Genomic DNA, 27278 nt, shown 5'->3' on the forward strand with positions numbered 1-27278 from the left:
GTGGTCAATTTCAACTAAACTAATTAGGTATAAGTGAGGAGTGTAGGCGTGTACCTGGTGGTGCGCGTGCAGCCCCGCCCGCTGCACGGCCTCCTGCGCCATGCTCTTGAGTGAGGCGGTGCCGCCGCCCGCGCCGCCCGCGCCGCCCGCGCCGCCCGCTGCACTCGCCGCCACGCTCGCCGCACTCAGCGCGCCCGTCATTGAAGATTCGCTTACTCGCCCGCTGCGCATTTGATTAAACGCTATTATAATTTATCGCATTTTGTTGGCGTCAGTTTTGTTTATATGTAATCGATGACTTAAGAAAATGTTGTGTACATCTGTTATTGGTGTAAATGCAAGATGCAAGCCGTGTATATCAATTAAAATTAATGCCTGTATTTACACTGTTGATGTACCTTTTAAAAATAAATAAATAAATTACAGCACGACATAATTTTAGTGTCAAGATATAATAAACAAATGAAACATTTTTTTTTGATGGGTGAAAATGGTATGGTAACCCCGCCTGCGCTAACAGGATACGCTGATGGAGCACCAGTGAAGGGTGATAGATGAGAATAAAAACAGGCCAGTTGATGAATTCATCAGGAATTAACCATGATAGTTTCCAGGGGGAACCGCGAGGTCGACCTGGTTGGATATATTGCTAGCAATGGGATTCTCAGTCTCCATTACTAACAGTCCCTTTCCCACCTGAAACTTATATTAAGACTACATTTTCCATAAAATCGCTAATTCCCTTCCACAATTATTTTTTGTAAACTTTCATTAAGGGGTCAATGAAACTAAACTTGAATTATGAAAGGGAGGACCAAGTCAATATCCCTATTATTATTATTTCAGCCGTTAACTATCCACTGCTGGACATAAGCCTTCCCCATAAGAGAAGTTTTGATAGTAGTTGCCACGCTTGGCAGGCGAGTTGGCAACAGCAGTTAGGTTTTTAGAAATGCATTAACAGGGACGCTGCTACCCATCCTTGGCCCTCCCTTAGTCGACTCTTACGACACCCACGAGAAAGGGGTATATATAAGGTATTCAATGCTGGGACCACGTGGCGATATCTTTACTAAAATTATAAATATAAAAGTGAGTATGTTTGTTTGTTACCTTATACAGAATTAACGGCTTAATCAAACTGTCAAATTTGCTATACACATGCTATAATGGAATGGAGAGGCAATTTTTTTCTGGTTCACTGAACATTTTTCATTCACGGGGATGAAATTTCAGGTAAAAACTAGTCACGTATATTGCAATTGGGTCGAAATTCATAAAGTGCTCCTGGAAACAATATTGATTAGTTCCTGGGCAATTCGGTCAACTGAATTGGCATCCCAAACTTTATCCAACATACACAAACAACGTAGGTGAGTTTAACTATTGAAAAAAACTGCGTTTAACTATTGAATTTATTTGCGTGCATATTGGGTAGGTCTGAGAATCGGCCAACATCTATTTTTCATACCCCTCAATGATAAGGGTGACCCACCCCTAAATTTTTTTTTCTGACAATTTTTTTTATTTAATTTGTAATTTTATTATGATTTAGCATTGAAAAATACATACAAATTCAAATTTTCACGCTTTTACAATTAACCCCTACTGTTTAATCGCAATTTTTATATGCCGCAATAGGGCTGCAAGATTGTCATCGACTATAATAATTGTAGTACGATATATTTTCACGTATAGTTCTAGAAATAATGTATATGGTAAAACAACGTCTGCCGAGTCAGCTGGTGATATATAAAACACTAGTGATGCACTGACTTGTTGACGGCATGCTGCGGCGTGTGGTGCGGCGCGGGCTGCGCGGGCCCGTTGACAGTCAGCGGCGACGGCGCCTCGCCGCTCGCCGCCGCGCCCGCCGCCGCTGCCGCTGTCGCTGTCGCGCCCGCTGTCGCTGTCGCTCCTATCGACACTGACGAACTCTTCGACGTCTGCAACGCAACCCACATACTATTACTACCCACGAGATAATCATTTTTATACCATTAATTATTTTTTTATTAAAAAAAAAACAAATATACTTGACAACCTATACTAGAGATTTCTTTTATACAACGTAGAATGGCAAACAAGCTGACGGCCCACCTGATGGAAAGTGGTAACCGTCGCCTATAGACATGAGCAGCACCATGGACATAACAGAGTATGCTGTTTCGCCCATGATACCCCCCGTGCGTTGCCATTCCTGAAGACTCAGGTGTTATTCCTCTGTACCCAGTAAAATCACGCCATATCCCACCCTTCAAACCGAAACAGCCGTGTTTCAACCGTGAAACACAACTGCTTCATGGTTGAAACACGAATGGGACAGAGGTACCCCAAGCAATCGACTTTTGTACAAAATCTTCCTCCAAATAACGAGTCTTTCGCACTTTCCAAAGCACAAATAACAATCATTTTTAACCGACTTCAAAAAGGAGGTCTTCAATTCAGGTGTATTTTTTTATATTTGTTACAACATAACTCCATCAATTGTAAACCGATTTGGATAATTCTTTTTTATCTGATTCTATATACTGTCCGGAAAGTTCGTATAAAAAGTGTTCTGGAATCTTAAAGGAGTGGGGAGGCCGGATACCCCTTCCTTATTTTTTTAGTTCTGGTATATGTAAATCAATCTGGCTTGTCACGCCATCTGTGAAGACCTCTTAACGAAAGCAGTGGGTGGAGCCCGCTTCCGTTGAAGAGCAGCGCGTCGTAATCAAGTTTCTCTCGAAACTCGGCAAGTGCTGAAATTTTTGCCGATCTCAGAACAGTTTATGGGGATGATGCTGTGAAGGAATTGATACGTCCACCATTTTCTAAAAGATTCAGAGACATGAAACATTTATTTTATTTATTTACGTTCAGGACGTCCTTCCATTCACATTCCGACGAAAACGTGGAAAGAATTCGAACTTGTGTTAATGGGGACATTCGTTTAACGGTCAGACAGTCGTGTGGCACGATAAACAGAGAGAATAAATGGCGAGAGGGGCATAGATTCTTCACCAAAAAATATCATCTTGTTGTACGTGAGTTTTTGTAATAATATTAAACGAAAATATACGCAGGATTTGGCCCCGTGTGACTTCTTCTTGTTCATAAAAATATAATTTATGGGGCGGCATTTGGGGGACATAAATGAGATTTTTTTACGACCTGAAAAACAAAAACAGACATGAATGGAAACAATAATCTTTTGGACTTGAAAGATAAAATTTTTTTACCTGAATAATTGTAAAATAAAATTTTTAAAAAACTTTTATACGTACTTTCGACTGATCGTATATACTTAGTCGGTTAAAAAAATCAATCTTAAATTCGGGACGGATATTTTTTTTTATTTCTTTATATGTAAATCAATCTACTTATCCCCTAGAATCGAACAAAGCAGTGGTTGCGAAAGTAGTATTGCAAATGTAAAACTTACCGGTGCTGGTTGCGTTGAAGGCGGTAGGTGCGTGGTGTTGTGCGCTGGCGCAATTGATACGGGACCATTTTCTACTACTTCTGCAACATGAAACATTTACTTTATTTATTTATTTATTTATACTTTTATGCACATTAGACCATGTCTACAGGACGGAGTTAGTGCCTAATGGCATTCTCTACCAGTCAACCGTTACGATAAACAGAGAGAATAAATGGCGGTGCATAGATTTAAAAAAATATCATATTATTGTACAATTTGTAATAATATTAAACAAAATATACACAGGATCAAATTGAAGTCATAAAAATATACTTTTTTGGGACGTATTCCACCAGATTTTTTTCCTAAAAAAAAAAACAGACGAATCGATACAATAACCTTTTGGACTTGAAGTATTTTTTTATACTACCATGATCGCAAACAAGCATACGGCTCGGCTAATGGTAAATGGGGTTAAAAAACTCATTAATCTTTTTTTTTTTACACGCCTGTAACACTAGGGAAGTCACGCGCGCATTGCCGACTCTTAAGAAACCTTAACCCTTAAACACTTGAAGTTTCAAATTTGACACCGGAGTTTGCATTATTTCATTGTTAAATAAATTTAAATATTTTGATTACCGTAATGCCTAAAGTATTATATCAAAAATGATACCAAATGTTTTTTTTAAAATAAATATATAAAAATATCGTTTTGTTTTTTTTTTTACTATTTTTCCCCATTAGTAAACACAGTAAAGGGTACACTTATATATTTTTTAATTTGATTTAAAAAATCAGGCTTTTAAGGGTTAATACTAAATTTTTTAAAAACCCCATGCTGTAGTCTCTAGGAAAAACCTCGGCAGGGAGATTATTCTATAACCACCCTGTGGCCACCCTGGTTCTAAGACGTGAGGATAGATTCCTTGCCAATGGCGAGCGGATGACGAAAGTATGGGATATGCCCTACATATATTTACAATCCTGAGGACTAAGGTTCTTCTGCATCAAGGATTGTACTAGTTATTTTACACTTAAGACTGAATCAACAATGTAGGTTTCAATCTTGCTGTCAACTTTTTTAATATTGACAGCCAAAAATGGTGGCGGTGGCGGAGACCATCAACAAATGCATTCCTAAAGAGTCACACACTGAATTAAAAAAGTTACAAGGGGCATGCCATGTTAACGTAGACTATTTATACGAATAAATATTTATATTTTTCTTTATGCAACTTAGAATGGCAAACAACTGACGTAATAGAAAGTCGTCGTCTATAGACATGAGCAGTACCATGGACATAACAGAGTGTACTGTTTCGCCCATGATACCCCCCATGCGTTGCTATTCCTGAAGACTCAGGTGTTATTCCTTTGTACCCTGTAAATTCACTGCCATGTCCCAATCTCCAAATCGAAACACAGCCATGCAAATATTTTATAACAACAAAAATAGATCTTAATTTCAATAAAATTAATATTCTCTATTAGTCTAATTCGCTATAACAGGGGGGAAAGGGATTGCTAGTAATGGAGACCGAGAATCCCATTGCTAGCAATAAACCCAACCAGGTCGACCTCCTCGCGGTTCCCCCTGGAAACTATCATGGTTAATTCCTGATGAATTCATCATGATGGGCTAACTGGCCTGTTTTCATTCTCATCTATCACCCTTCACTGGTGCTCCGCCAACGTATCCCGTTAGCGCAGGCGGGGTTACCATACCATTTTCACCAATCAAAAAAAAAATTCGCTATAACAGTACATTTTAAATAATTATTAGAAATATTGATTTTTTTTTATAGTATCTAATGAATAATAGATAAGATACCTAATCTGACATTGTCAGGGCTTCTAGACAAGTGACAAGCGAATTCGTCGATAGAATGAGATAGCAACGTCGGATGTCTCATTCCAACTCACCTACTCGCTAGCGATACCACTTGTCTAGAGGCTCTGATTTCAGTTTGATCACTGCAACAGTATGCGATGATTCATCATAGTACTATACCAGGGTTCAATGACATAATTATGGAAATTTGCATGTGGTGTTTAGTAAACATGTTGTTGGAATTATGGTATGAGTCAGACTGTACATTGTAATGGCTAAATGCGAAATGCTTGTACTAATAATACCAGCGGTGGAATAAACATACAAATTTATGTTCGTTATATTTTATCACGTGCACAGGCAGTTCTCGACTTACGTCGTTTCAAGTTACGTCGAACAATGTTTTGACACTATTCCTCAAAAATACGTCATTTTTTTCGATTTCCGGCATAATAGAATTCAGTTGTCGCGAGGTCAAAATCGATGTTTTTTTTTTTTAATTTTGAGTCCGAGTGGATCCTAACCCTTGAATTTTACATGCAAACATATAAAAAAATATGTTTCGACTTACGTCGTTTTGATTTACGTCGAGTGTTTCGAGAACCTAACATGTCTTAAGTGGGGGGAAAGGGATTGTTAGTAATGGAGACCGAAAATCCTATTGCTAGCAATATACCTAACCAGGTCGACCTTCTCGCGGTTCTCCCTGGAAACTATCATGGTCAATTCCTGATGAATTCATCATGATGGGCTAACTGGCCTGTTTTCATTCTCATCTATCACCCTTCACTGGTGCTTCGCCAGCGTATCCCGTTAGCGCAGGCGGGGTTACCATTCCATTTTCAACCATCAAAAAAAAAAACATGCCGTAAGTACGAGGACTGTCTGTAATTCATGTTGGATCATGATTAACATATCGTTTGAAAGTTTATGATATTGTTAAACTATTTCATATGTGATACGATTTATCAAAGAGGCGATAAATAGTACACATACGTACATATAATGCTACATAAAAATTATTATTATACTGTTTGTTTTAATTTAAAAAATGTTAATCGACGAACATATATATAATGTAAAAATTTAGTTATGTAGTTTATGTAATATTTATTAATAATTGCTGTGCCCTTCCAGGGTTCATGTTAATTCTATACTTTTAGTAAATTAAGACCAATATTGTTACAACATGTAAAATGTTGTAACAATATTGGTCTACATGTAAATAAATGATTGATTGATTGATGATTGATATTTTATTATATGTGAATAAAAAAATATTATTGAAGAATAATTTATACTGCGCGTGACAAGATGATATCCCAGGGAAGGAAAAGGAAGAGGCTGATCCTACACAAGATGGGATGATGTCAGGATAGTGGCAGATTAATGTGGGACAGAGTGGCTCAAGAAAGACGAGAATGGAAACGGTTGGATGACCTTTGCCGATTGGCAAACAGATCTACCGAAAATAAACAAGAAGCAATTATATTAGAATAAGTTATTCGTTTTTTTTAAAGTTTTTAAAGTTTATTGTTTGTTTTTAAAGCAGTGTTATTAGGCTAAGATGATCTAAATAAATGTTACTACAATACAAGAAGTCCCGCGCGAGAGAAACCATGGATCACGACTAGCAATTCATGAATAAAAACAAAATTAATTATCTATAAACCATCATGAATTAAACACAAATTAACTTTTAATTGAATTATCACAAAATAGATTAAGAACATAGCCGACGAGCGAGTAAACATTGTGACTACATTCGAAATATCACCTGTCAATGTCAAACATTAAAATGTCTTGTAATCAAATTTCCAATGAATCAAACGTGAACAGTGACGTCACGAGCCACGTGACAGAACAAAAATCGCGTCTTTGTACGACAACACGCGACGTCGCAGATCGCGTTCGCTACGACCACAAATTAAGACGTCACCCCTCAAAATAATTACATAATCCGCATTGAACTTCACATTGGAAATGTCACATACCGTCGCGCCGCTACAAGAGATACGCAAACACATGCACACAGAAAACGCGTTTTACCATCGTCCATTATTTATCCTTTGTTTACTGCGCTCATTGTGTTTGTTTTGCTTGCGTGACGGGCCGCGGGCCGGTCGGTGCGCGGTGGGCTACTGGCCGCGAGCGGCCGCGCTGGGCGCTCGCCAGCCGCGCTGGCGGCGTGCCAGCCCGATCGCGCTGGACGACGCTCGCTTGCCGCGCGTCCATTCATGCGACCGATAAGCCGTTTATTATGTAAACAACGTAACGCCGTACGTTATCTCTGCCGATATGTAGCGAGCGATTTATTCTTTTTTTTTTCTTTGATGTTCCGATAATTGGACTGTTCCGAATGTGAAGTGACCCACTTTTGCGTTATCGCTACGTACGCGGTAGTTGATAGGCAAATATTAAATTAAACGTGTACCGATGAATATTGTTTATTTTAAGAGCGTTCAAAACGAAGTGCGGCAACGTCGCAGTTAGTTGTCAATTTTTTAAAATAATTTCATAATTTTCAATGTCTCCGACTGATTATTTAAAAAGTACCCGTGTGGTTTCGTTATATTTTTTTTTTTGACATAAAATCGAAATCTTTATCTTAACAAGTATATTATTGCATGATTAAGGTCTTACCCCTCACTCATAATTTTTTTTTTATCCTCGTCCCACATACTTAATAAAACTAATATAACATAACTAAATAATTTGATTGTATAAACTCATTTGTTAATTTACGTGTGTCATAAATGGCTCAAATAAAAAGTTTATCTATCTATCTATCTACTTGTTTTAATTATTACAGTGTCTTGTCATTTTCATTCAATTTGAGAATTTGGTACAAAAGAAAGAGACAAAACAGTTCAATAGTTAAAATTGGGTTTATGAGAGATTTGACTTTTTAATGAATAATAATTTAGTTGGTTAGCAGAGCACTTTTTAAATAATCAATCAACATTAAAAATTATATAATTGTTTTTAAAATTTGACAAATAATTGAGACTGCTTAAAGATGTTGTTATATATTTGTTGACATTAATAGGTTGTACTGCGCACGTGAAGTCCGAGGTTCGATTCTCGAACGACATAATTTAGGAAATATTTTTTTCTGAATTGAATGTTTCTGAATTTGTGGGCTCAGATGTTAGTTGGTTAGGACTTCATAACACAAGATAACTGGCGAGACCAGGCGATTCGTATGACTGTGTAGCACTTTATTTTTTACTATTGTGTTAATAGTCGGGGAAAGGGATTGTTAGTGATGGAGACAGTATCCCATTGCTAGCAATATACCCAACCAGGTCGACCTCCTCGCGGTTCCCCCTGGTAACTATCATGGTTAATTCCTGATGAATTCATCATGATGGGCTAACTGGCCTGTTTTCATTCTCATCGATCACCCTTCACTGGTGCTCCGCCAGCGTATTCCGTTAGTGCAGGCGGTATTACCATTCCATTTTCACCAATCAAAAAAAATAGTATATTCTGTGATATCTATGGTATTGTACATGTCTATAGTACGCATGGGTTATATGGATACCGATCCGCCATCTATATATTCGGTTATTCTAAACATTAATGGCGGAAAGGTAATAACCTATTTCGATATCACCCATATCGGTCGGATATCTAATTTCGAATACATTATAAAAGTTTGTTATCCAATATTTTTTGGATAACAGACTTTTAACATATTCGTTATGGGACCAAGCCCTCTAGACAATGACAAGCGAATTCGTCGATGGAAACGACATCGCTAGCGAGTCCGTGGGACAGAATGAGATAGCAACGTCGGATCTCTCATTCCAACTCATGGACTCGCTAGCGATGTCGATTCCATCGACGAATTCGCTTGCCACTTGTCCAGAGAGTCTAGATATTGTAACAAATTTTTTTTTATACAACTTAGAATGGCAAACAAGCTGAAGGCCCACCTGATGGAAAGTGGTAACCGTTGCCTATAGACATGAGCAGTACCATGGATATACCAGAGTATACTGTTTCGCCCATGATACATACGCCATTCCTGAAGACTCAGGTGTTATACCTCTGTACCCAGTAAATTCACGCCATATCCCACCCTTCAAACCGAAACACAGCCATGCAAACACAACTGCTTCACGGTTGAAACACGAATGGGTTAGAGGTACCTAAGCAATCGACTTTTGTACAAAGTCTCCCTCTGATACCGGGGTATGCATTGTTTCATTGTTAAATAAATTTAAATATTTTCATTACCGTAATGCCTAAAGTATCAAAAATGATACCAAATGTTTTTTTTTTTCAAAATAAATATATAAAAATATCGTTTTGATTTTTTTTTTTACTATTTTGCCCCATTAGTAAACACAGTAAAGGGTACACTTATATATTTTTAAATTTGATTTAAAAAATCAGGCTTTTAAGCGTTAAGAATGTATTGCGTAAATATGTATATGGCGAAAAACAACATGCTAATTTTATAATACCCCGTAGGTGATGGCGTCCACTCACCGGTTGCGTTAGGCGGCCGCGCGAGGTGATGCGGCGGGTGCTGCTGGTGCTGTTGATGCTGCTGGTGCGGCTGGTGGGGCTGGTGAGGCTGGTGAGGCTGGTGGGGCGGACTCGGCGCCGGCTGTTTGCTCGGCGTTGACGCGCCCGATACCGCATTGTTTATACTGCAACCGAGAATATGGTCACGCTTCTAGCCAACTGTTCACATGCTATAACATTCAGCGAAGCGGCACGGTACGATGACAGTTGTAATGGATACTTAAAATGGCAAACAAGCTGACGGCTCGCCTGATGTAACCATCCTAAGTTGGTAAGATCGTTACCTAAGTGATAACCGTCGTTTAAAAGAAGGGAAAGGAATTGTTAGTAATGCGGACTACCAGTCCCATTGCTAGCAGATTGCAACCCTGTCAGATTAAGTTCCATGTGGCCCCCCTAGAAAACATTGCTATTGTGTATTACATTATCAAAATGTTGCAAAAACATCATTGTACTGTGCCGCTAGCCAGCTACCACACTCGCATTGTAAGCATATACGTTCCCATTTTACGATCGCGTATCTGTATAGACAAGTTTGCAAAAATTAACATGTGAATATATGTTCTAATCCGGCAAAGAATAGGCCATCCCTTCCTTTCCAGTGTTTGTCGTAAGAAGCGACTATGGGAACTTAATAATCGAGGGATGGGTAGCAGCGCCCCTTTTAAAACATCAAAGCCTAACCTGCGATTTGCCAACCCGCCTGCCAAATGTAGCAACTACTGTAACCCCCCACCCCCATCCCGCAAGGGGGAAGTCTATGCTCAACAGTGTACATGGTACAGTGTAATGGGTAGCAGTTCATTGCTATCGATATATCTTACAGGTCGACCTCCACGCGGTTCCCCCTGGAAACCATCGTGACTAATTTATCGTTGAATTCGTCACGATAGTCTAACTGGCCTGCCTTTTCATTCTCACCAATCTCGCCTCACTGGTGCCCTGCCAGTGTATACCGGTAACGCAGGAGGAGTTACCATGCTATTATCATCCATTAAAAAAAAAAAGCAGACAACGAATTGATCCAATATTAATTTTGTTACCATCGAATTGGATGTTTGTTTTGTTAAGCGAATTATAAGTATCATCATATCAGCCATATCGCCAGTAGTTGCCACACTTGGCAGGCGGGTTGGCAACCGCAGTTAGACTTTGATGATGTTTTGGGATGCTGTTACCCATCCGTCTACTATTAAGTTCCCTTAGTCGCCTCTTACGACACCCACGGGAAAGGCAGGGGTGGCCCATTCTATGCCGGAACTACAAGAGAGTTTAAAAATTTTAAGCTTGGTCAATATAAATGATAGTAACTCACTAAAAAAGGAAATATCGAAAATACTTCGCATAATGCTTATATACTTACAGTGCGAGTGTTAAAATGGTATTTCTTTCTTTAAATAAAATTTATAATTCGAGTAAATAATCGTATGGAACCAAAATTCCCGCACAACGATTCTCAAGCGCTCATTTTACGAACGTTAATTTACCACGGGCGTATACCGTCATAGTCCTAGAATACTGACGGATCTTTATATGTAATATTCGTCAGATCCGTCAGTATTCTACGACTATGACGATACGTGCGATAGAGAAAGAAATAGGCATGACATTTGACATCATGTTCCATCTCTCTCTATTTTGATATAGAATAACGTTCGTGTGAATTAACACTTTTATTAAATAAATTTATCACTTTTAAAATTGGATTCCAATGTAATAGTAATAAAAAAACCGTATTACAAATGCGATAAATATATTTCTTTCTTTTTATTTGTTTTTTATTTATTTATATTTGTATTCAAACTTAATCATTCCATAATAACAACACTTAATATTGATTATATATATATATATATATATATATATATATATATATATATATATATATATATATATATATATATATATATATATATATATATATATATCCATCTCTCTCTATTTTGATATAGAATAACGTTCGTGTGAATAATAATAATAAGGTGAAATAAATTTATCACTTTTAAAATTGGATTCCAATGTAATAGTAATAAAAAAACCGTATTACAAATGCGATAAATATATTTCTTTCTTTTTATTTGTTTTTTATTTATTTATATTTGTATTCAAACTTAATCATTCCATAATAACAACACTTAATATTGATTATATATATATATATATATATATATATATATATATATATATATATATATATATATATATATATATATATATAATATTGATTATATATATATCCATTCATTCCATCTCTCTCTATTTTGATATAGAATAACGTTCGTGTGAATTAATAATAATTAGGTGAAATAAATTTATCACTTTTAAAATTGGATTCCAATGTAATAGTAATAAAAAAACCGTATTACAAATGCGATAAATATATTTCTTTCTTTTTATTTGTTTTTTATTTATTTATATTTGTATTCAAACTTAATCATTCCATAATAACAACACTTAATATTGATTATATATATATATATATATATATATATATATATATATATATATATATATATATATATATATATATATATATATATATATATAAACAACAAATACAAATACAAATATAATTAGAATCGGTTGCGTGAAATCTTAGCCTAGTCCCACAGACTAAATTTTACAAACGTAAATTTTATTTAAAAATAAGAAAAAAATAATCATGCGATAAAATGATGAATTGAGCATGCAATGTTAATGCAATTATTCCCATATATATATGTGTTTCGAATTAGGTCTACTGAATATGGTCGGGGACAATGTATTGTAAACTGTATTGATTTTTATAAATTAATTTAATTGATTTAAAGGTTATTTATTTACATAAATTGTGATTTACTCTTATATTTATGACGACATTTGTAGGGCAATAATAGGTATATTATTCATTTATAATAGGTATTTATTCATATTGTTAATATCTTTACTCATATAATGATATTTAATAATTTAATTATATTTTAATGTTTATCAAACACAAGGCGTGCGCTGTGGTTGCCAGTAAGATCGAATCTACCAGTGTATTGTATTAAAATGTTTAGCTGTATCTTATGTTGGTATTCCTATAAATAAATAAATAAATAAATAAATATTGATTGGTGTAAATTAATTATAAATAAGTTTCAATTCTTGGTTGAACCAATTTTTCTAAATCGTCTCTGGTCTGGATGTATGTTTTTCAACAATATAATGCTTAAAGGGGAAAAGGGATGTTGGTATTGAAGTCTAACAGATTCATTGCTATCAATGCACCCCGTCAGATAGACCTCAACGCGGTTCCCCCTGGAAACTCTCGTAGTTAGTTCTTGTTCAAGTCATCACGACGGGCCAATTGACCTACTCTCATTCTCATCTATCATCCATCACTGGTACCCCGTCAGAGTATACCGTTAACGCAGGCAGGGTTACCATTGCATTATCACCCATTAAAATACAGTGTCAGGACAAAAAAAAAAAAAAAGTAAAACAGTTTGGCAGAAGAATAGGTGAAATAAAAATACCGAGATGAATTTATACAAAATCTGATAATAAAATTAATAATGTAGATACTACAGATTTCTTATATATTTACGTTTATAACCGAGATGATGACCTTGACATAAGGGTGTGTATAATTTTTTATGACATTTTTACATTAACAAATAAGAGCAAATCCAATCAAACGTTACAAGAACATGCACATTACATTGTCCCAGACCGATAGCCGACGCAAAAAAAAAGTGGGGAGAAAATAAAAAAAAATCGTATCAAAATACATGTGTCAGAGGGGACTGACCTATTGGTGGATGCTGCGGAGTTATTGAGCAAGGAACAAACGTTAGACGTGCTATTACCGACCAGGCTGGCGTTCACCACTCGGAGCGGCAGTGGTTTTACCGGCTGCAAAGTCAACACACATCATTTACCACTTTGGAAGTCGGCTAAATTAGTTTTGGGTCCATTTGGCGAGTAGAAAGAGCAGCGGGACGAGTCATACGGACCCTCTATACCGAGAGTTTAATCCATATTTGAATTCAAATTACAAAGCGAGAAATATTAAGTTTTTTTTTTTTTATTCTAGACTGTATATGTCCAAAAAAATATGGGTACAAATTAAATACATATTATTATGTATATGATAGTAAAAACAGTCAAAAAAAGCTCTAGTAATTGTAACTTAACTAGTTACTAATAGGGAAGCTAAATGCCAATTTTTCCCGCTAGGGGCGCTATTGTGTTATAACGTAAACAAACTTCATCTTTAGGCGGGAAAGCAAAATTGTAAACCTTGTTTTCCCGCCGTTATGTAATTATATTTTTTTAAAGTCACACTACCTCAGTACTGTTCTGACTGCTGTTGTTTACGTCGCAACACGGTGGCGCCACCTACGTAGAGCACTGCACAAGTTTCTTATTTGGAAGCGAATAGAAATTAGAACCCAAAACTAATTGGTAGTAATTTGGAAAATCTAAACTCCACATGACTAAACTGTATAAATATCAAGTTAACAATGAACATCTGATGTATAATGAATGATGTTGTGATAGAAGGCGACATGAACTCACTTTCGCTACGATTTCTTCTTTCTTCTTCTTCTCAACTTCCGTGGAGTCCGTTGAGTGATTGTGGATGTCTAACGTTGGTGACGCGATTGGACTTGTACCTGAAGGAAAAGAATTATTAAAGATTTGTGTTTCAAAAAAAAAAAAAAACATTTCAAATGTGATATTTTGATTTAAAAACTGAACTGCTGAATGGATTTTGATAAAAGTTTTATATGACTAATCTGTAAGTATAGCGAGGAAGGGTTTGTTAGTGCTGGCGATGTTATTTTTTTTATACTACTTAGAATGGCAAACAAGCTGACGATCCACCTGATGGAAAGTGGTAACCGTCGCCTATAATCGTGTTTCAATACCATGAAACAGAATATGTGTTTGCCCATGGCTGTGTTTTGCCATTCCTGAAGACTCAGTGTGGGATATTCCTCTGTGAATTTACTGGGTACAAAGGAATAAACCTGAACACTCAGGAAACACAACTGCTTCATGGGGGTATCATGGGTGAAACAAGCAATCGACTTTGTACAAAGTGTCCATGGTACTACTCATTTCGTAATTCAGTTGGATTTTTTTTTAATGTTTTGTTACCTATTTGGAAAACTTTTTATCAGAAAGGTAGACTTATCAGCAATTTTTTAATGAATGATAATGAAATGGAAATCAAACATTCTAAGTTGTAAAAAAAAAAATGGTTGATATCGATTTTTATTTGTATGTGTACCTGATAGTATACTGGTGGGTGATCCCGGCGAGTGGTTACTGTTGTTGCTGTCGGTGGTGGCGGAGGAGGGCAGCCCCACGCCGCTCAGATCAATGTCGTCTAGCCCTCGGATGTCGTCATATATGTACTCATTCTCCTCAAACTCCGGGTCTAGGCATGAGTCTATGTAGTATTCAACGTCTTCTTTTATCCTTTTTATCTGTAATTTAATAATATACTAGATAACTTGATGAATTTACATATATACAGCGAACGCTCTATATAAGCAACTCATTTGAACCAATTTCAATAAAAAAAACTATTTTTATTTTTAAAATAACACAATTAACATGGAAAGGTTTTGCTGGAAGAAATCTCTTATTAGAGATAAGCTCGCCTTTGTACATTATGTTTATAATGAATTGTAATTAACAGTATGCTTAGTGTACAATAAAGAATAAAGAAAAAAATCTTATTGGGAAAAGTTGCTTACAGGGAAAAAAGGAGTATAAAAATACTTACCGTCTGGAAAATATTTTTACTTATTTCTTTTACTAACTAAGCCGAGTTGAATAAATAAAATATAAAGAGTGTTGCTTATATAGTGTTCACTGTATTATATCTATACTTATAATAAATCTGTAGAGAGGTCAATTCTGTACATGAAATATATTTCCAAAATAACTATCAGAGGGTGATTACTGATCGATACTGATGCCAAAAATGCAATCAGTAAAATTGTTGTCTGTATGTTCGTTATAAAAACAAAAACTACTCGGCGGATTTTAACGAAACTTGGTACAATTATTCTTCATATTCCTGGGCAGGTTATAGTACACTTTTCATAACGAGAGAAGTTACTCCATTTTTAAGCTTCCGTTGCGTGTGCAGCCTTAATGGCAACTTTTTAAAATGTAAAAATGTCCACCCGTGCGATGACGAGACGGGCCGCTAGTTTTATTATATAATTTACTATATCAATGTGCGATTAATGATTATACATGTAATTTGCAACACCCTAGCAAGGTTCGTATAGAGGGCAATTATTTACTGTACGAACAAGTTTATAGCATAATTATAGCCTAATGATGCATTAATAAACAATTAAACAATTGTGTATCAACTACACCGTTAAATTATTTTTCTCAAATATGCTTGGAAATGTGAGCATTATTTTGACAATCTTCTTCGAGATAAATCAAAATTGCCGTACTGGCCAGATACATGCGGGCAGCGGCCGGCAAAAGTTGTATGAACGATATCTGTCGTGTTTTGCGGCCAGATAAATTACTATGTAAACTCATATCTGTCCTGTAATTTAAAAATGGAATGACCTTTTATTTCGATACATGGCTACCAAGGAGGTAACTAATAAAAGATTTTATTTAAATTTCGAACAGGCTTGCAAATAGAAAGCTGTTTATTGAAAAAAAAAAGGAACATTATGGCGCGTGAAAAATTATTATTGTTCGTTATTCGTCATTGAACTTAAAAAGTAAATTTATGTTTTTGATTTCCGTGCATTGTTTGAGAAAAGTACTATACAAGCCTTGGCCACAACTAGGCATAGATGGATTCACGTATGTGTGTCTCGGCTACGCTTTACGACTCTAGAATGCGCTTCCTGATACCATTAAAAGACTACCAACTAAACAGTCTTTAAAAAAACGTTGATGCTCTCTTTTTTACTTTATCCGAGCAGTAAGTACTTTATATTATTCTCAATTTCGTGTATAATATAGTATATGTCATATATGTGTAAGTGTATTTGTTATTTATATATGTTTATTAGTTTATATAATTTTAATATGTATGTTTTTTTTATGATCATTTGTTTTCGCTCTTTTTTTTTAAATTCCCATCAGTGATAGGAATTTTAAACATTGCATGACACCTTTACCTCCTGTGCATGTTATTTTACTCTGTATGAACCTTTTTGGTAAGTGAAACAATGTTTGCTGAATAAATTATTGTTTATTTATTTATTTATTTATCCTTCATCCCATGCCAAATTTCACGCAGATTAATAGCACCGTTTGAGAGCTGAGAAATAAAAACAAACAAACCCACTCACATCTGTACTAATATTAAAATGTGAAAATGAGTTTTTTATTACCTTTTGACGCCTAAACGTTCTTAACCAATTACTATGAAATTTGGTATACAGTCACTATGTTTCACCAGAGAGAGACTTTGTACAAAAGTCGATTGCTTGGGTACCTCTGTCCCATTCGTGTTGCTACCGTGAAGCAGTTGTGTTTGCATGGCTGTGTTTCGGTTTGAAGGGTGGGATATGGCGTGAATTTATAGGGTACAGAGAAATAACATCTAAGTCGACAGGAATGGTAACGCACAGGGGGTATCATGGGCGAAACAGTACACTCTGTCATGGTACTGTTCATGTCTATAGGCGACGGTTACCACTTTCCATCAGGTGGGCCGTCAGCTTGTTTGTTCTAAATTGTTTAAAAAAGGAGAGGTCGATCGCGACTATTAATCCCATCGACCATGTCAAGGCAAAAATTTTGATATCTTGCTAATCTATTATAATTCTTACACTAATATAAATAATTAGTTACTAAGAATAATTTTCACTTTTATGTTTCCCGTCTTTATAAAATAAAGGGATACTACATAAATGTGTACTGAACTATGTTGTTCTATTTGAAATTTCAATAAGTATGTAATTTGTGGATCTTGGATTTAGTCAAGTTCCGCCCTCTGGACTATACTATCATGGTTGACCTGATGAATTTATCATGATGGGCTAACTGATATATTTTCATTCTCATCTATCACCCTTCACTGGTGCTCCGATTTTTATGAAATTTTGTGTGCATATTGGGCGAGGTCTGAGAATCGGCCAACATACCATTTTCATCCATCAAATAAAAAAAATATTTTTTTTGACAAAATTTTTATTTTTATTTTATGTTGATTTATTTGAAAAATTTCAATAAGTATTTAATTTGTGGTTTTTTGGGTTTAATCAATAGGGTTGTAAGATGGCGAATATAATATATAGGATAAATTATCATGTATAGTTCTCGAAATAATGTATATGGTAAAACAACGTTTGCCAGCTAGTTGAGTCAGCTAGTGATAGTATATAATATTAGTAAAATTTCTCACACACCTGTTCTACCTCAACAGACATATTGTCAAGCATCCTCAGCAGGGTTTCTAGCTTTTTTATATGGAACCTGTGCTTCTCCAGCTTCACCTTCAACTCCTCCATACGGTCTTGTTTCTCTTTGTCCAGTCGTTTCTTCTTACCAACTAACAGTGATTCTACTTCAGACTCAAATTGATCAACCTGCAAGTGAGAAATGACAAATTATTAACAAATCAATCATCATTTCAATTGTCTGTCCACTGCTGAACATAAGCCTCCCCCATAAGGAGACTTTTAGTAGTTGCCACACTTGGCAGGCGGGTTGGCAACTATAGTTAGACTTTTAGACATGTTTTAAGAGGGATGCTGCTGCCCATCCCTCTAGTATTAAATTCTTTTAATCGCCTCTTATGGGATCCACAGAAAAGGAATGCCCATGTAGTCCCAGCATAGAATAGGGGGTGGTCTATATATATATATATATATATATATATATATATATATAGATATAGATATATATATATATGAGCTGTTGAACTGTTATTTTAAATTCCGAATTTGAAAAAAGTGACAAAAAACAGTGTAATAGTTAAAATAGGTTTATTCTAGTTTTACTTTTTATGAATAAGGATAAAGTATTTAAATATTTCTAAAAGTTGTTTATTACCCATAGCACAATCTCTGCTTAATTTGGAACTAGACGGTGTTATCCAGTATTTTACAATTTTATGCCTTCTGGAAGTTTCTATTACTAGTAAAATAAACAATTTCCAAGCTGACCTGTAAATTAAGTGCATCGATAGATGAGACAAGCCACGAAGCCATCTCCTCCCGTTCCTTCTGCGCCGGGTCGAGCTTCTGCGCCGCCCCGAGACCTTCCTTAGAGTATGCCTTCGTTTTTGTCTCTCTTTCCACCACTTTGAACCTCTCCATTTGCTGGAAATATATTTTACTGTATTACATTTTCGGTCATAATTATAAAACAAGAAGTGACTCAATCTCAACATTTTGGGAATCACCAAAATGAATGAAAAATGTACTTTTTTATTGTTAAAAGTTTCATAAGCACATACAATACACATTCAGCGGGTCGAGACGCGCAGTCAGACGAGCGGTCGCATCACAGCTGCTCATGATTAAGGATCACGAATTGATCCCTAAACTAGTCGAGTTTTCTCGATCTAATTATACATAAGTTAAACCAGTAGTATAAAATTAAAATAGAAAAATGTACTTCCTAAAGAACACAACTAGCTCCCCCTCGTGTACTTTTTATTTTATTTTTTTATACAACCTAGATTGGCAAACAAGCTGACGGTCCACCTTCTGATGGAAAGTGGTAACCGTCGCCTATAGACATGAGTCTCTCAGTACCAAGAACCTCTCCATAATATAGAGTATACTGTTTCGCATAATTATGATACCAATCCCATGCAAAATGAATGAAAAATGCCATTCTTGAGACTCAGGTGTTATTCCATTCCGTCGAGACGCCAGTAAATTCACGCCATATCCCTAAACTAGTCGAGTTTTCTTCAAACCGAAACACAGCCATGCATACACAACTGCTTCATTTATTGCATACATAAGGACAAAATCTAGGCCCTGTCCTTAACTATAGCACACGAATGTCAATATTATGACGATTCAATGAGCCGTTGCAGCGCCAAGAGATGATCAAACAAACCACCCTTCACTTCTTTTATTATTATTATTAAATTAAAACATATGACATAGGAAATAACATTGATTATGTTGTATCTATTAATCATGATTAATCACATATTCGCACTAGTAATTCGCCCCGGCTTTCCACAGGTAGATAGAAGGTAAATTAGTACTTTATATTGGCTTCAATAGGCAATTTTTTATACTTTGCGTAACATTATTGTAATATTTAGAGATTTATTAAATTTTTTAAAATAATATATAGCCTATGCTGATAATGTACTTAACTTTGTATAAGTGATTTTTTAAAATTAGTTGAGTAACTTTTTAGTTTATCCATTAATCATCACCATCATCACCTCAGCCATTATCTGTCCACTGCTGAACATAGGTCTCTCCCATAGACTGCCATAAGGAAGGGTCCTGAGCCACATACAGTTTATACATTATAAACAAACATACAAAAATTTAATTCTTTCCTCTGTATAATATTAGTATAGATAATAAATTAGGTAAAACGTTTTTAAATACATCATACTACTGAAAATTGTCATCGACTGTCTTTGATGCATGTTAGTGTCTACCTGCCAGCTACCTGTCTTTCAAAATTAATCAGTTTTGCATATTTCTAAATGACAATTTTGAATTAGTATTTCTCTCAGTAATAACATTAATCATATACAAGAGAGAGACAGATCGCCACTAAAAACATAACATAAAAATAATTTTAGTGTATTTTTAACCGACTTCATGTTGCAACTGCAGAGCTACGCCTCAATTTATAATAAATACTTGTTAACCCTTAAATACCTGAAGTTTCAAATTTGATACCGGGATTACAAATCGCATTGGGTGCCTACAATCGATTTTATTTTAATATTTGGCTGTTTACATGTAACCAATTTTTTTTTTCAAAATAAATATTATATATAAAAACATCGTTTTGATTTTTTTTTTACTATTTTTCCCCATTAGTAAACACAGTAAAGGGTACACTTATATATTTTTTAATTTGATTTAAAAAAAATCAGGCTTTTAAGGGTACTATAATGTATGTGATAGTCAAGTTTGTTTGTTACCTCATAGCACCTTAATAGCTTAACCAATTACTATCATATTTAGTATAGACATACTATACGGAATGAAGAAGGACATAGGCCACTTTTTACTTAGGTACCTCTGTCCCATTCGTGTTTCAACCGTGAAGCATTTGTGTTTGCATGGCTGTGTTTCGGTTTGAAGAGTGGGATATGGCGTGAATTTAATAGGTACAGAGGAATAACACCTGAGTCCTCAGCAATGGCAACGCATGGGGGGTATCATGGGCGAAACAGTATACTCTGTTATTTCCATGGTACTGCTCATGTGTATAGGCGACGGTTACCACTTTCCATCAGGTGAGCAGTCAGCTTGTTTGCCATTCTAAGTTATATAAAAAAAAAATCCAGTCTGTAAGTGTACCCTAATCCCATTAATAAAATCCTGAGTGAAAAGAAATACAGTAAAAGCTCTTTATTTGCGTGGTATACGTACAGTAAATATGCCGCGAATACAGAAACCGTGAATATGGACAACCGAAACACTTATACAGTGGCGTTAACATTTGACAACGTACTTTAGGCGTAATTGTAATAAAGTCTGTTTTACTTTTTTTATTAGTCCATTTGCCAACGCGTTTACAAATAGATAATCCTTTTTAATAATATGTACCGATTAGATCTGCGAAAATAGAAAACTAGCCGCGAATATAGGAATTGGGTAGAAATTTTTTAAACCGCGAATAAAGGAAGCGTGAATAAGCTTTTATTGTATACAAAATAGTCCTTATTGACTAACCAACAAGACATAAAATTCCATCTACGTTAATTGATAGTTCTAAAAGAAGCTTGATAAAACAAGTTGCATAGTAAGTCTACCATTCTAAGATGCAAGGTAAATATAACAGTAATGAATGCAATGATAAGTTTATCAGCTCCATATATATATTATTAGTTAATGGTTATGTTTTGTAACTTTGGGGAAAGAAGTGTCCCAAGCAGTTAACTGATAATACAGATAGGTAATGTGCAATCATTAAGATAACTTGACGTCACATATCTCTACATGCACATATTATAAATATTATGTATATTAATAATCACCTATCACAGTACAATTTGTTGTTTATTTTGTTATTCATCCTGCCCGAGTCATCCTACATCCTACACGGGGGGAAAGGGATTGATAGTGATGGAGTCTAACAGGCCCATTGCTAACAATGTTACTAATCAGGATATACCCTCCACGAAACTATTATTTCCTCACTGGAAACCATCGCTCCGCCAGCGTATTTCATTAGCGCAGGCGGGGCTACCATATTATTTACACCCATCAAAAAAAAAAAATCAGGGCGACCTCCACTTATTTCTTAGTTACTTCTTGTGGAATTCTTCACGATGTACTAACTGACCTGCTTTCATCCTCACCTATCATCCCTCACTGGTGCCCCGCCAGCGTATACCGTTAGTGCAGGCAAAGTTACCATTTCATTATCACCCTTTTAAAAGACATGTTATTCATATCTATAGACAATAGTTACCAAAGGGAGACTTTGTACAAAAATTGTCTACTTGGGTATCTTTGCCCCGTTCGTGTTTCTGCCGTGAGCAGTTGTTTGCATAGCTGTGTTTTGATTAGAAGGGTGGGATATGGCAATAAAATTATGATGCCAATGCACAAAGGGTATGGTGGGTGAACACAGTTTACTTTTGTTATGTCCATGGTACTTCACGTCTCGCTGACAGTAATTATTATCCATCAGGTGGATTGCCAACTTGTTTGTCATTACAAGTTGATAAAAAAAAATTTTACTTTTAATCTGGTCCACCATCAGTTTATGTCATTTCAAGCATAAAATGAATAATTTTATCTGTGGTCAAGCTATTCAAATACAAGCAATCAATATTCGGCAATCTCTTACTGAATGTAGAGAAATTTGGTGTCAGATTTGACATTTTGTTTTCTGTTGATTTGTATCTACATAATATTATGAAAATTTTGGCCTCAATGTTTTTGAAATGTATTGTTATAGTGTAAGCTGCTATCTAAATTTAAACAATATTTACTACAAAAAAAAAAAACAACTTCTTAATTCATTTGGATGATTTATGAAAATTAAAATCATATAAAATTTATTGATTAATTCAGAGACTAGCTTACATTATACAACAAATATCAAATACATACTACATTCGTTTTATAAACATTAAATCTGCATTTTTTTATTCACACATTAGATTAATTTATAGGGCCGAGATTAATACCACATTAATGAATGAGGAAAAACCGAAAGAGGTTTGTTTGAATCAAAGTATTTGGTGTTCCATTGTTTCTGCCTACCCTAATGGGAGACAGGTGTGACAGATATGTATGTATGTATGCAACTCTTGGTTTATCAACTATGATTAATAATTATAATTTAGTATCTAGTAATAATATCTCTTGTTTTATTATATAACTATTACTTTCCCATTTTTTTAATTAGCTATTATTTTTGTATCTCCAATTCACAATTTCATTCAATGGTTGACTGAGATAAATCCTTTTTATGGGAATAATTCGCCATTATAATCTTTCTTTTCTTAATAACTCTGTATCTTATAATTTAAAACTTTCTTGTACAATAAAATGTTATAAACAACATTATTGCTATTAGATTTTGTTTTTTATTATATCTTACTAATATTATAATATGAAAGTTGTAAATATATTTTAATTGTACACCATTACATATCTGAATTCATATAACTGAACAGATTTGAATGTGATTTGGTTGACTGACAGACCATATCATACACTAACACATGGGTAATTTTATTCTAATTGACTAACAAAGCCAGAAATCACTACTAGTATAGAAGTTATTTTTATTTAAATTAACTTGTTTACAAACTCTTTTAAATAATCAACTTTTTATGATTCTAACATTCTGTCTTATAATAAACAAAAACAACATGTAAAAACAAGGTTATTTACATGAAAAGATTGTTATGCTCAAAGAAAAATTAGGTTAGAAACTGCTGACTATGCAAGCTCTATTTACCCCGATGGTAACAAGATGTGAATTTAATAATAGATTTATAACTAGCATAATCCAATTGAGTTATTTTAAAAAGTAAAACAGACAAAAGTGATAATATGTATTAATTCATAAAATAGAAAATCCATTTTAATTTAATTAGCTGTTTATTTATATACTGTTGATAAGAAAAAGATCTAAGATTATTTATTAATAATAAAAAAAACAGATTATATTATAATTTATCTTCAAAGTACTATAGTATCTATAGTAATATGAGAATTATGTACTAGTAGAGGTAGATTCTGCTTTAACAAATTAATAATGAATAACCTCTTTAAATATATACAAAAAACATATTTAATAAACAAACAGAAAAACATATGTTCAATTAATAAAAATAAAGCAAGGTTATTATGTCATAACTACACATTGTTTTTGAAGTTATAATATTTCTGAATTCTAACATTGTAAACTAGCTGTATCCTGTGGCTTCACTCATGTGTATTAGTATATAAGGTATACTTTATGTTAAGTTAGGATATAATCTACCTGTGTACTAATTTTCATTCAAATCCATTCAGTAGTGTTTGTGTGACAGAGTAACAAACATCCATCTATAATAACAAACTTCCACATTTATTATATTAACAGGATAACAGGATGAGAAAGTTTATAAAGATTTTTAGATGTGTGAGAAAGAGTCACAGCTAAGTTTTTTTGTAGATTCTACTCAATAAATAACATTCTGAACCTACGGAACAATCATAAAAGTGTATATTTAAAAGGCTTGTAAACAAGTCTATTTAAATAAATATAATGTCTAAATAAATATTCATTATTTCATATTTAAATTAGTTTTTGAAAGTCAATCATATACTTAAATATTTTAAAATTGGAATATAAAAAACTTACTGTTTCAATTAGTTTCCTATATTCTAAAAGTGTACTCTTATCCTTAATTTCTCCGGAGGCGATCCACGACTTGATCTGATCTCGTAGCCTCTGGAGCTTCTTAATCTCCTTTTTGAGGTCCGCCTCATACTTCTCCTTCTGATTACTGTTCGTCGCATTGTGTACCTTTTGCCAGATGTCCTCAAACGTCTCCACCCCTTCCGTTACCTTTTTTAAACACCTGTCTATTTCACCTGTAAGCAAGATTGATATTCTTAATAAAACCTGTTTACATGACATATTCTTGAAATAACAACTTTGTATCTGTCAACAATAACATGAATTAACAAGCAACCGGCTTTTCCTAATCGTAGTAGAAAATCCAATAAGTTTTGTAATAATCGTACAAAAGGGTAGTAAAACTTTCGAGTCAGCATCAACGTGCAAACAGACTGTTCAACAGATTCTTATTACAATTTTAATATTATCCAATTAAAACTAATAGATGATATCTAGTGTTTGTAGATTATTTGTTGCTCTCAATAAGACAAATAACAGTGATGTGTTTTTAAAGACAACAACGTATCGCGCTCCAGAACACGCAACTACATCGGTTGGGGTCAATCTAACCTGATAACATGACAAGTTACCTTGTAATTTCCTTGTCGCAGCCATAGCTATTTACACATGTGGACGAACGTTCCGTACATATCCTAAACATACAAACTATTTACAAGAAAATGCACAAAAATTATTGATAAACAGACAAACTACACATCTGAAGCTTTGTTCGATTCCAAGATGGCTACCGTACACCGCTCGAACAAAATAATAGTGGCTGAACGCATCCAGGCTGACCGATATTGAATAAGTCAGCCTAGCGCCTGGAATGGTAATTAGCACGACGCTTTCATAAATAATTATGAATTATAGGTTGTCACTAATAAACAACAAACTTTAAATTTTCCACAAAATGATTTTAGTTATGTCGCGTAGACCATCAAGTGCGCAGGCGCAAAAAATAATAGAGTGAGACATAGACAAAACAGAGATCACTATAAAGAAATATTTTATACAATAATTTTAGTGACTTATTTCATTTAAAAATATTATGAAATTTATAATTCAATTTAAATTGTATTTAATTGCTTTAAATTTTCATTTTTTTAATTAATTCTTTGTAATCTACATATTGCATACTTTTTCTAATTTATCCTGTTAGAAAGAGATAACGATGGCTTTGCTTTAAAATGACAGTAAAACAATTATTTATAATCTGCTTTTCTATACTAGAAAAATAATAGAAACAAAGTTTGTTTGTGGTAAGACAAAAATAGTTCATCAGTTATTATGAAGATGGCGCTATAAAATAAAACTTACAATAAAAAAGCAGCCTATAGATGGCAGTTTTATAAACTTAGAACTCCTAAATACGAATAACTAAAGGTTTCAGTCTAATGTATTATCTTTAATTTATTCGGCTTTTAAACTTTTACCTGCGATTTCTGGTGCAAGATAAAAAGTAGCCTACATTCTACTCCATCCTATATAATTCATGTATATTAAATGTCGTAATGATTGGTTAATCCATCAAGTCACTAGATAATAATAAATAAACAAACTCACTCTCACATTTATAAATATTAATAAGGATTTCCTTGAGTCATAACAATTTTATTTCTGTGACAAGTAGGTACCCATTAAGACAGTAAAAGTGGATATGGTAACTAAGTAACATTAACTCACGAATCAATGATTTAATAGCTTATACCTACCTAGTTATTGAAAATTTTATTCTTGCAGAGGGGATGGTCCCAGTCTCAGCCTAAAGTTTTACTTCTTAAGATTTTTTTTTATACAACTTAGAATGACAAACAAGCTGACGGCCCACCTGATGGAAATTGGTAACCGTCGCCTATAGATATGAGCAGTACCATGGAGATAACAAAGTATACTGTTTCGCCCATGATACCCCCCATACGTTGCCATTCCTGAGGATTTGGGTGTTATTCCTTTGTACCCAGTAAATTCACGCCATATCCCACCCGTCAAACCGAAACACAACCATGCAAACACAATTGTTTCACGGTTGAAACACGAATGGGATAGAGGTACCCAAGCAATCGACTTTTGTACAAAGTGTGAAAATTATTCAGTTTCTATTGAATTCAATAAGTGTTTACATAGTTGTAACAGATAATATGTTAATTATTTTGATATATTTAGATTTGATTTATCAGATAGATTATTTAAATAGATTCTAAAAAAATGAGTGAAGAGGTCGGCAACACGCGGGTAATGCCCCTGGTATTACAGACGTTCATAAACTGTCGTAACCGCTTTAGATCAGGCGGGCTGTACATACATACATACATATCTGTCACGCCTGTCTCCCATTAGGGTAGGCAGAAACAATGGAACGCCAAATGCTTCGATTCAAACAAACCTCTTTCGCTTCTTCCACATTCATCAATCTTGTCATACACGCTCGCCGGTTACAGGCGGGCTGTATGCTTGTTT

General features: G+C 34.6%; 1 protein-coding gene across 1 annotated transcript in view; it reads right to left on the bottom strand.

Moving 5' to 3' along the window:
* LOC113513230 (CCR4-NOT transcription complex subunit 3) overlaps positions 1-25777 on the bottom strand; it is a 31889-nt gene extending 6112 nt beyond the window's left edge. The window contains exons 1-11 of the mRNA XM_052897212.1: positions 25409-25777; positions 24780-25012; positions 18920-19075; positions 18161-18340; positions 15046-15244; positions 14328-14425; positions 13558-13661; positions 9744-9907; positions 3428-3507; positions 1777-1946; positions 55-223 (exon numbers count right to left, since the gene is read on the bottom strand). Coding sequence (XP_052753172.1) covers positions 55-223; positions 1777-1946; positions 3428-3507; positions 9744-9907; positions 13558-13661; positions 14328-14425; positions 15046-15244; positions 18161-18340; positions 18920-19075; positions 24780-25012; positions 25409-25433 — 1578 coding nt within the window. The 5' untranslated portion in view covers positions 25434-25777. The remainder of the gene's footprint in view (positions 1-54; positions 224-1776; positions 1947-3427; positions 3508-9743; positions 9908-13557; positions 13662-14327; positions 14426-15045; positions 15245-18160; positions 18341-18919; positions 19076-24779; positions 25013-25408) is intronic.
* Between the last annotated feature and the right edge of the window lie 1501 nt (positions 25778-27278).

This window comes from Galleria mellonella, unplaced genomic scaffold (genome assembly GCF_026898425.1).
Source record: "Galleria mellonella isolate WM207_F2 unplaced genomic scaffold, CSIRO_AGI_GalMel_v1 utg36, whole genome shotgun sequence".
Lineage (NCBI taxonomy): Eukaryota > Metazoa > Arthropoda > Insecta > Lepidoptera > Pyralidae > Galleria > Galleria mellonella.